General features: G+C 37.7%; 1 protein-coding gene across 1 annotated transcript; it reads right to left on the bottom strand.

Moving 5' to 3' along the window:
* Positions 1–692: 692 nt before the first annotated feature.
* On the bottom strand, positions 693–3,160 carry LOC127646708 (cytochrome b-c1 complex subunit 6, mitochondrial-like). The gene is made up of 4 exons (XM_052130529.1): positions 3,013–3,160; positions 2,772–2,807; positions 1,822–1,983; positions 693–890 (listed from the first exon to the last, which is right to left on the bottom strand). The coding sequence occupies exons 1-4, from the start codon at positions 3,154–3,156 to the stop codon at positions 858–860; spliced, it is 375 nt and encodes a 124-aa protein (XP_051986489.1). The 5' UTR covers positions 3,157–3,160; the 3' UTR covers positions 693–857.
* Positions 3,161–10,131: the final 6,971 nt, after the last annotated feature.

The raw sequence follows: 10,131 nt of genomic DNA, 5'->3' as shown, positions 1-10,131 counted from the left end.
AGTAAAACCTTTGATATTAGGGCAAAAATCATATTCTCGATAATCATTTTTGTAATGTTTTCCTGTAAAAAATATCTAAAAATCCTTAAAACAATAATCACAATTTGATGTTTCTTGTTTTGAAAGCAACACTGCAGAAGATATTTCGTTTTTTCAGAGAATGTTTTTTTAACATGTGTATTTTGTCTTACTGTACTGACAGTTTTATAGTCAAAACAAGTGAAAAAAATCTACCAGTACTGAAAAAGTAATCCAAAGTATTTAGAATACATTACTGACCTTGAGTAATCTAACTAAATACATTACAAATGACATTTTACACATGTATTCTGTAATCTGTAGTGGAATACATTTCAAAAGTAACCCTCCCAACCCTGATTATAGACATGCTTGTGGCTTTCCAAGTCATGTCCAATCAACTGAATTTGCCACAGTTGGGCTCCAAAGTGTAGAAACATCTGAAAGATGATCCAGAGAAATGGGATGCACATGAGCTAAATTTCAAGTGTCATAGCAAAGGAACTGAATACTTATGTAAATGTGATATTTATTTTTATTAAATGTTTAGCAAAGTTATAAACAAATCTGGTTTTGGCTTCGTCATTATGGGGTATGGAGTGTAGATTGACGTGAAAAAAATGAAAGGGTCTGAATACACTGTATTATCAGTTATTTCATACAAGAAGAAAACATTACAGTTACTAACAACTTTATTCACAATTCGGCAAAACAGAGAAGTTGAACAACTTAATAGTTAAAGTGACTTGTGGAATCTGCGACAAATATCACATCTAAATTATAGGACAGTATTTATAATTAGCAGACATCCATCAAGGAACAGCGTGGAGGATTTCCATTTATTTGATTGATTGGAAGACTTTGTGGGCCACCTGAAGAAAAAAATTATAAAGATGTTAACAGCCAGTTATAATAATAAAAAAAATTATATAAAAAAATCATATTTTAATGGAATGTAAATTCTGTAATTATTTACTTTCAGGTCAGTAAAATTAATTAACTAACTACTCCAACTGAAGCGCTTTTGAGTCACAAAAAAAATAAAATAAATAAAAATGTAGATTAAAAAAAGTTTCATAGCAGTCGTTCGACTCTACACTGGTCACGCTGCATGTTTTTCAAAAGAACCGACTCATAAGAGTCATTTGTTTGGGAATCTGACTACACTTTTTTTTTAACGCTATAGATTCAGTAGGGTCAGCGCTACCGCTGAAAAGTGCAGCAGGAAACACTGTCGGAGCATTTTAATAAGGTGCTCTGTCCATACTGGAGGAAAAAGGCTAGTTCAGAAACAGTTAACAGAACCAAAAATCATTCGATTTTGGTTCATCTTAAAAATGGAACCAGTTCTTGGTTCCCAACCCCAGTCAAAACGAATAAAGAATTTCAGAAGACTTAGTATATAGTGCACAAGTTGTATGGACAACTTCTGTAGTCTTTTTTTGTTTATTTTTTGCCCCTTTGAACTTAAATTCAGTTTTTGTGTTTCATAGAAAAAAAATAACCATGTACAGGTTTAAAACAAAATGAGATTGAGTAAATAATGATAGAATATCCATTTTTTGGTGAACTATTCCTTTAAGTTAAGTGCACTGGTGACAGTTTTTCATGAGATTCTGTATTGTTTTCTATTGTATGAGTGCTATTCAAAGTGTTAAAATACACCTACTACAGGGTCTTTTCCCTTTTGACCTAACCTGAGGTTAAAGGTCTTGTTAAACACCCTATGCTGGATTCAACCCTATAACCTTTCAGTTACCATATTGGATTTTAACCACTAGGTTCACAAGCAACATCACTCACACAGTGGTCGCGAGCATGCAGGAAGTCAAAGAGCTCCTCTGTGCAATCTTCAGCTGTCTCTGAACGCGAGCCCACCCGTGCGTCGCAAGTCTCGAGCCGCTCACGGGCGTGAGCGCAATGCTCCGACTGCTCGCACTTCTGCCTAACGGTCTCTAAAGGGTCCTACATGGGAAACAACAATACTACATAATATTCATTCAGTCATTTTACTGCACATAAAATATTGCACTAGATGCACCATTTATGCTAAACATATGTTATATTATTTGATAATACTTAATGAACTAAGTGTTGGGAATAATGCATTACTAAGTAATTCATTTCTGTAATTAAATTACTTTTTCATTAAAAAGTAACGTAACAGATTGCTCTAAATTTTTCAGTATTTTAATTACAGTTACTTCTGATGTAATTGTGTTAAATATTTTATAGACAATAGAACAATTCTATATAAAACAATAGCGAATTTAAAATAGAAATGTAACATCTAATGTTAAAATGTATTTTCTAATCTAACGCTGCCCCTTTAAATTCTTTGGCCAGTTCATGAATAATTTATTTTACAGAATTAAAAGAACAGTTTCATGTCTATTCTTTTCATTGACAGCGTACAGTACAATAAAATCAGTACAGAAAACTAATTATACTGTAAAGATGTAATTAGTAGTTAGAAATTAATTACTTTTTAGAGTAACTTGCCAACACTGCCATCAAGTACATACAGTAGATGACAAATACTGTAAGTTATTACATTTATAATGTATTTATTTATTAATTAATAATAATTATAAGCAGAAGCTACAGGGTCAGTCTGGAGAAAATCTGAAGTTAAATTTCTTGATCAAGGACACAGTTACCAGAACATACAAAACAACACGCTGTTTAATCTGAATTAATTTGAACAGAATGTGAATATATTGTCTTTTCAATAATATATGTAAGACACCTACCACCATATCTTCCTCTTCCTCCTCCTCTTCCTCCTCCTGAACACAACACAGCATTTACAGGACAATGAATGTGTTTACACATGCAGGACAATGAATGTGTTTACACATGCAAGACAAAAGGCAAAATCACATAATATTCAACAGTTTATATTAGAGTTTGGCCACATTTCGACATGACGCGTCCACTTCACCCCCTAAATCACATTTAAACTTCTCAGTAAAACTCGACATGCGATCATACCTCATCTGGTTCTCCGTTCATGATCATTTTGTCCTCGAAAACCATGATTTCAGCGAAGTTTTCCTGAAATGACCCACAATCCACTGTCCTAAGCGCCGATGGAGGACAGCGTGACACTTTCCGGAAGTGATTCAAGACATTCATGCAGAGAGACTGTCCACTTTGGCGAACTTCCGGCTCACAGTGTTAGGTCCACTTGAACAGTAAATAAAAGCGTGTCATGTTCTGCCTTCATCAATATATGTATATAATTGTCTATATGAGTATAACATCTAATTATATGGAGATTTATAGAGAGACTGAAGAAAAAGGACAAGCGTTTTCATCATATTAAATACTGCAAGAATTGGAGAGCATTACATTTTAAACGCTATACTGTCCTCTGCTGACATGGAGGCCCTATCACCGACTGTGATGACGCATTTCCGCCTTTTGTAGCAGCGTAAATCTAGAAAGCCTTTTGAAGTGCTCTTTAAAATTTTGCACAAAATATATCCATGTAACGCACAAATTTTGTTGATGTAAGCTATATGTGTACTTTTTGTAATAATGAAAGTGAAAGCCTTAGCCATTAATTTTTCTCTTATAGTATATCTTCGAAGTTTTGGTGTGAATTGAGTGATTATTGTTTTTCTACAATTGATAAAAATGATATTTTTTGCATTAAAGATATTATCTGTTATTTTGAACACGAGAATAAAGCATTAGTTTGTATTGTTAATTGTTTTATTCTTGTAGCAAAATTTTATTTGCACAAGCAGAGGTATCTTAAAAAGTTACCCAGGCTCACCGAGTTCTTAGTTGATGTGGAGTACTTGGTTAAATCTTTAAAATTGCTCATGAATAAGAAATGTTCTTCTTTTTTAAGATATTATGATAACATTTTTGTATGAGCCGTGAACCAGGACAAATATTACATTTTTTGTTTATTTATTATTTTTTTATTAATTTTATTTTCTTTATTATTATTGCCTTTTTGTATATGCAATATATTTGCAATTTTTTTAATGTTATACTATGTAAACATTTACATATACCAATATTTAGTAATAAAGGCCCCCAACTAAAGATTATTTAGCATATAATATAATAAAAATATTATACATTTAAAATTTATATATATATATATATATATATATATATATATATATATATATATATATATATATATATATATAAGTCGTTTAGGTCATCTTCTTTGTGCATGACACGAGTAATTTTTCCAACAATTGTTTACAGACAGATTGTTTAAATTTTAATGGTCTATATCACAATTCTAGTGGGTCAGAAATTTACATTTCTGTACCTTTAAGCTGCTTGGAAAATTCCAGAAAATTATGTCAAGCCTTTAGCCAGTTAGCCAATTAGCTTCTGATAGGAGATGTACTGAATTGGAGGTGTACCTGTGGATGTATTTTAAGACCTTCAAACTCAGTGCCTCTTTGCTTGACATCATGGGAAAAACAATAGAAATCAGCCAAGACCTCAGAAAAATATTGGTAGACCTCCACAAGTCTGGTTCATCCTTGGGGGCAATTTCCAAATGCCTGAAGATACCACGTTCACAAGTATAAACACCATGGGACCACGCAGCCATCATACCACTCAGGAAGGAGACATATTCTTTCTCCTAGAGATGAACTTAGTTTGGTGCTAAAAGTGTAAATCAATCCCAGAACAACAACAAAGGACCTTGTGAAGGTGCTGGAGGAAACAGGTTGACAAGTATCTATATCCACAGTAAAACAAGTCCTATATCAACATAACCTGAAAGTCTGCTCAGCAAGGAAGAATTCAATGATCCAAAACCGCCATAAAAAACTAGTTTCCAAGTGCACAAGGGGACAAAGATCTTACTTTTTGGAGACATGTTCTTTGGTCTGATGGCCATAATGTCCATCGTTATGTTTGGAGGAAAAAGGGGCTGGTACACTCATTCACAAAATGATCAATGAATAAACAACAATTGGTTCAAAATGCAGCAGCCATAGAGCTGACTAGAAGAAATATGATCATATGAGCCCCATTTTATCGTTGTTACATTGGATACCTGTTAAATTTAACTACGTTTGATGATCTTTAAATGGTCTAGCTCCGCAGTACTTAAGTGACATTCTACCACGCTCTATTCCATTCCAGCCTGTTAATAGTTTCTAGAATATTAAAATCCACAAAAGGTGGAAGATCCTTTTCATATTTGGCTCCTAAACTATGGAATCATCTCAATATACCAGCCGGTTGAACTGTGATGCACCTCATTTCCTGATTTCTGCTTTCATCACTTTGGTCTAATGATGGACTACACTCTTATAATGAATACATAGACTATCAATGAATTGCCAACAAAAGCCTTCATCAGCCAACTATCAAGGACAATTGCATCAATGTGAACTTCTGCAGTTAATCCAGGATGAACTTCAAACACTTTAGTCATTCATCTTACAGTTCATAGTAAATCTTTGTTTAAACACTGACCCTTAACACTTACTTAATTTAATCATTTTAAGCCATGACTTGCACTATACAAAAGTAATATTGTCATTATATTCATGATGTTAGTCAGAGGGGAACTGGCCCCCACAATGAGTCTGGTTTCTCCCAAGGTGATTTTCCTACATTAACCAACATCTTATGGAGTTTTGTGTTCCTTGCCACAGTCGCCTTCGGCTTACTCACTGGGGTTATAAATACATTTATTATTTAATGACTTATTTTTAAACACAATTCACAATCGTATTTGATCAAACTACACAATGATGACTCTAAGGCATTATAGATATTAGTTTAATTTACTGTTTATGCATGATTTTCTGTAAAGCTCCTTTAAAACGATGTGTGTTGTGAAAGGCACTATACAAATAAAAATGACTTGACAAAATAAATGGCAACATGAGGAAGGAAAATTATGTGGATATATTGAAGCAACATCTCAAGACATCAGCCATGGGGTCTCATGGGCGACATGCAAGGGTTGCAGACTTGGAGGATCTTGCTGTAATACGTTGACCAATCACTTCCGTGGAGGCAGTGTTGGTCATAAGATTGTCGGACGTAGAGAAACGGATCGATTATCTGGAGTCATCGGAGAGGGAATTAGCTGCTAACCCGCTAGCGACCATGACAGACTTGCAAAGCGTTTGGGAAAAGTGGAGGATTTGGAGAATCGTAGTCGGCGAAACAATGTCCAAATTGTTGGAATTCCTGAGCATGAGGAAGGCAGCGATATGGTTACATTTCTAGATGAGCTCTTTCTGAGTCTGCTCGATGTAATAGACCATAAGCTTGGAATTGAGCAAGCTCACAGAGTACCGGCTCGGAGATACATGGAGGGAGACAGGCCCCGGTCAGTTCTGGGCAAATTTCTATAAAGATTTCCTGTTACGTGAGTCGAGGAGTAAAGGAAGGCTTTCTTGGAAGAACCACAGCATTATCTTGTCCCAGACTTTGCAAATTTGACAAGAGAGAAAGTGATCGATTCAAGGAATGCAAGAATCTCTTGCATCAACAGAAGATCGCTTTTGCACTGATGTTTCCGGGCCAAGCTGAGAATAGATACTAAGGATGGACATAGATAATTTATATGGCCACAGCAAGCAATGTCCTTCATAATGTCAATGGAGTAAGTAAGCCATTTGGTGATTTTCATGTTGCCTCCTAATGGACCTGTCTCACTGAACATACACTCGACTGTCCGGGGAAGCTGAATGCCTTTCTCGTTTTATTTTGTGTTGGTTCCGCCTGGTGGCTGGAGTTTGTTTTGTGTGGAATACTTTCTCCGGGACATTTGTGGATGAATCGACTCTTTCTTGGTGCTTGTGCCTCCTATTGGCTGAAGTTTGTTTTGTGGAGTGTTTCTTATGGGACATTGGAGTGATTAGGGCATGTGTTGCACTCGTGTAGCGACCGAACGGGCCAGCTCACTGAACATTCATTTGACTGTCTGAGGAACTGAACGCCCCCAACCCCCCTTTTTTTTGTATGCCGGATCTTCTAGTGGCTGGAGATTGTTTTGTGGAGGAACATACCTTCAGGGCAATCAACAAGTTTTTCTGCTTATTGGCTGGAGTTTGTTTTATAGAATATTTTCTGTTTGTCATTCTGTCTCACAAAATTTGTATAGAAGCACCGGACTTGAGCAATCTGAAGGCAAAGTTGTCATGCGAGCTCTCGTAGGCGTACATGGTTTGTTTGAGTTTAGAGGGATGGACTCGGATGGCGCTGTCGTGCACGGGGTTAATGCGAACGTTTTTCTTTTTTCTGTTTGTTTGGTTCAGGGGGCCTAGGGTGTCCCCCTATGGTGCCAATACCAATACCAGCCCCGCCACAGCCCACCCCTCGGTGCCGTCCCCGGCACAGAGCCACCCACAGGCCGGCCGCCAAGAACCCCAAGAAGGCTTCAAAACGCCCCTGAGACGGGCAGCCCCGGGACGGTGAAATGGCCCCGGGACGGTCTTTGGCTCGGCTCCTCAGTGCGATACCTGATGTGTGTTTGCAGCGTCACTCCTTTTATGTCTGGGCTCGGCAGGAGCGACCCCTAGTGTCAACTCATCGACACAATGTCTCGTTCCCTCCATCAGCGAACGGAGGTTACGTTAGTAACCGAGACGTTTTTATAGTCAAAACAAGAGAAAAAATCTACCAGTGCTGAAGAAGTAATCCAAAGTATTTATATTAAGTTACTGACCTTGAGTAATCTAACAAAATATGTTACAAATTACATTTTACAGCATGTAATCTGTAATCTATAGTGGAGTACATTTCAAAAGTAACCCTCCCAACCCTGTTAATAGCGTATTCCTGGTGAACAACTACACTACCCATGATCCACTAGAGAAAGATCTGCCAATCAGAGAATTGTGGCCAACAAAGCCCACCAAACAAGTTCAGCAGCAACCGCTCACTTACATGACGAATAGTGAAAAGCTACAAACACCCTTAAAATACTTATATTCAGTGTTGGGTAAATCACTTAAAAATAGTAATCCACTACAAATTACTAATTATTTCCTCTAAAATTTTAATCAGATTACAAACGAATTACTTCACTAAAAAATGTATAAGCGTAAACCTATAATATACTTGTAAGTATTACTACTGGCTTGTGTTTTTACGGACATTTTCAACCTGTCCCTCTCCCTGTCTGTAGTCCCCACATGCTTTAAAACATCAGCCATTGTGCCTGTACCTAAGCAAGCCAAATTCACTTGCTTAAATGACTGGTGTCCTGTTGCTCTGACCCCCATCATCAGCAAATGCTTTGAGAGGTTAATCAGAGATTACATCTGCTCTGCTCTGCCCCCCTCTTTGGACCCATTGCAGTTTGCCTACCGCAACAACCGCTCCACTGATGATGCCATTGCATCTACACTACACACTGCTCTCTCCCATCTGGAAAAAAGGAACACATATGTGAGAATGCTGTTTGTAGACTACAGCTCAGCATTCAACACCATAGTGCCCTCCAAGCTTGATGAGAAACTCCGGAATCTGGGCTTAAACAGCTCGCTGTGCAGCTGGATCCTGGACTTCCTGTCAGGCAGACGTCAGGTGGTTAGAATGGGCAGCAACATCTCCTCATCACTGACCCTTAACACTGGAGCCCCGTAGGGCTGTGTTCTCAGCCCCCTACTGTATTCCCTATACACACATGACTGTGTGGCAACACATGGCTCCAATGCCATCATTAAGTTTGCTGACGATATGACGGTGGTAGGTCTGAGCACTGACAATAATGAAAGAGCCTACAGAGAGGAGGTGCACACTCTGACACGCTGGTGTCAGGAGCACAACCTCTCCCTCAACGTCAGTAAAACCAAGGAGCTTGTGGTGGACTTCAGGAAAGACAGAGAACACAGCCCCATCACCATTAATGGAGCACCGGTGGAGAGAGTCAGTAGTTTCAAGTTCCTCGGTGTCCACATCACTGAGGAACTCACATGGTCCGTCCACACTGAGGCCGTTGTGAAGAAGGCTCACCAGCGCCTCTTCTTCCTGAGACGGCTGAAGAACTTTGGAATAAACCACCACATCCTCACACGGTTTTACACCAGCACTGTAGAGAGCATCCTGACTGGCTGCATCACCACCTGGTACGGCAATAGCACCGCCCACAACCGCAAAGACCTGCAAAGGGTGGTGCGAACTGCCAGAAACATCATCGGAGGTGAGCTTCCCTCCCTCCAGGACATATATAACAGGCGGTGTGTGAAAAAAGCTCGGAGGATCATCAGAGACTCCAGCCACCCGAGTCATGGGCTGTTCTCACTGCTACCATCAGGCAGGCAGTATCGCAGCATCAGGACCCGCACCAGCCGACTACATGACAGTTTCTTCACCCAAGCAACACTTGATCTCTCACGATCAACAATCAGCACTGCACTTTATTAATCATCATCTTGTACCACACTGTCAATATATTCTCCCCAGTTCAACGACTGACTGTATATATATTTTTATATACCCTTACCCATATTTTTTATTTTTATTGTATGTGTATTCTATATTGTGTGTATTGTTTACTGTACATTGTATATTGTGTTGTGTAAGTATGTGTACATTTGTTATGTAAATTGTGTTGTGTAAATATGTTGTTTATTGTAATTGGTACTGCTATGTTATTCGGAACTGCACACAAGACTTTCACCTACTGTTGCACTTGTGTACACAGTAGTGTGACAATAAAGTGATTTGATTTGATTTGATTCATCTGTAAATCAACTGTAAACTGATTACAATAATTTTAAATGTAATGCATTACACTCACTGATCTATATATATATTATATATAGATCAGTGATTACACTACCTTTTTGATTGTTAAGTAATTAGATTACAGTAAATAATTACTTAGTAATTGTATTACACTCAACACTGCATATATATATTTGTATATATCGCAATATTTTGCTATAATCCTAAAATATTGTATTTATTTGATTACGTCATGCGCAGTGTTTCATGGGATTGTAGTTCGTAACCACGCGATAGTTGGTAAGTATACACTCATTTTGTCTGATTTTCAAATAATTTTAGCTTCAAATCAAAGTTTGTAATGTTGTGATTCACGTCGGACTCGGAGCTGTTTGGTTTGGTTCATTGACTCATGATTTTATTAAAAGC

Source organism: Xyrauchen texanus, chromosome 7 (assembly GCF_025860055.1).
Source record: "Xyrauchen texanus isolate HMW12.3.18 chromosome 7, RBS_HiC_50CHRs, whole genome shotgun sequence".
In the NCBI taxonomy this organism is placed as follows: domain Eukaryota; kingdom Metazoa; phylum Chordata; class Actinopteri; order Cypriniformes; family Catostomidae; genus Xyrauchen; species Xyrauchen texanus.
This window is presented reverse-complemented; position numbering and strand designations above follow the sequence as displayed.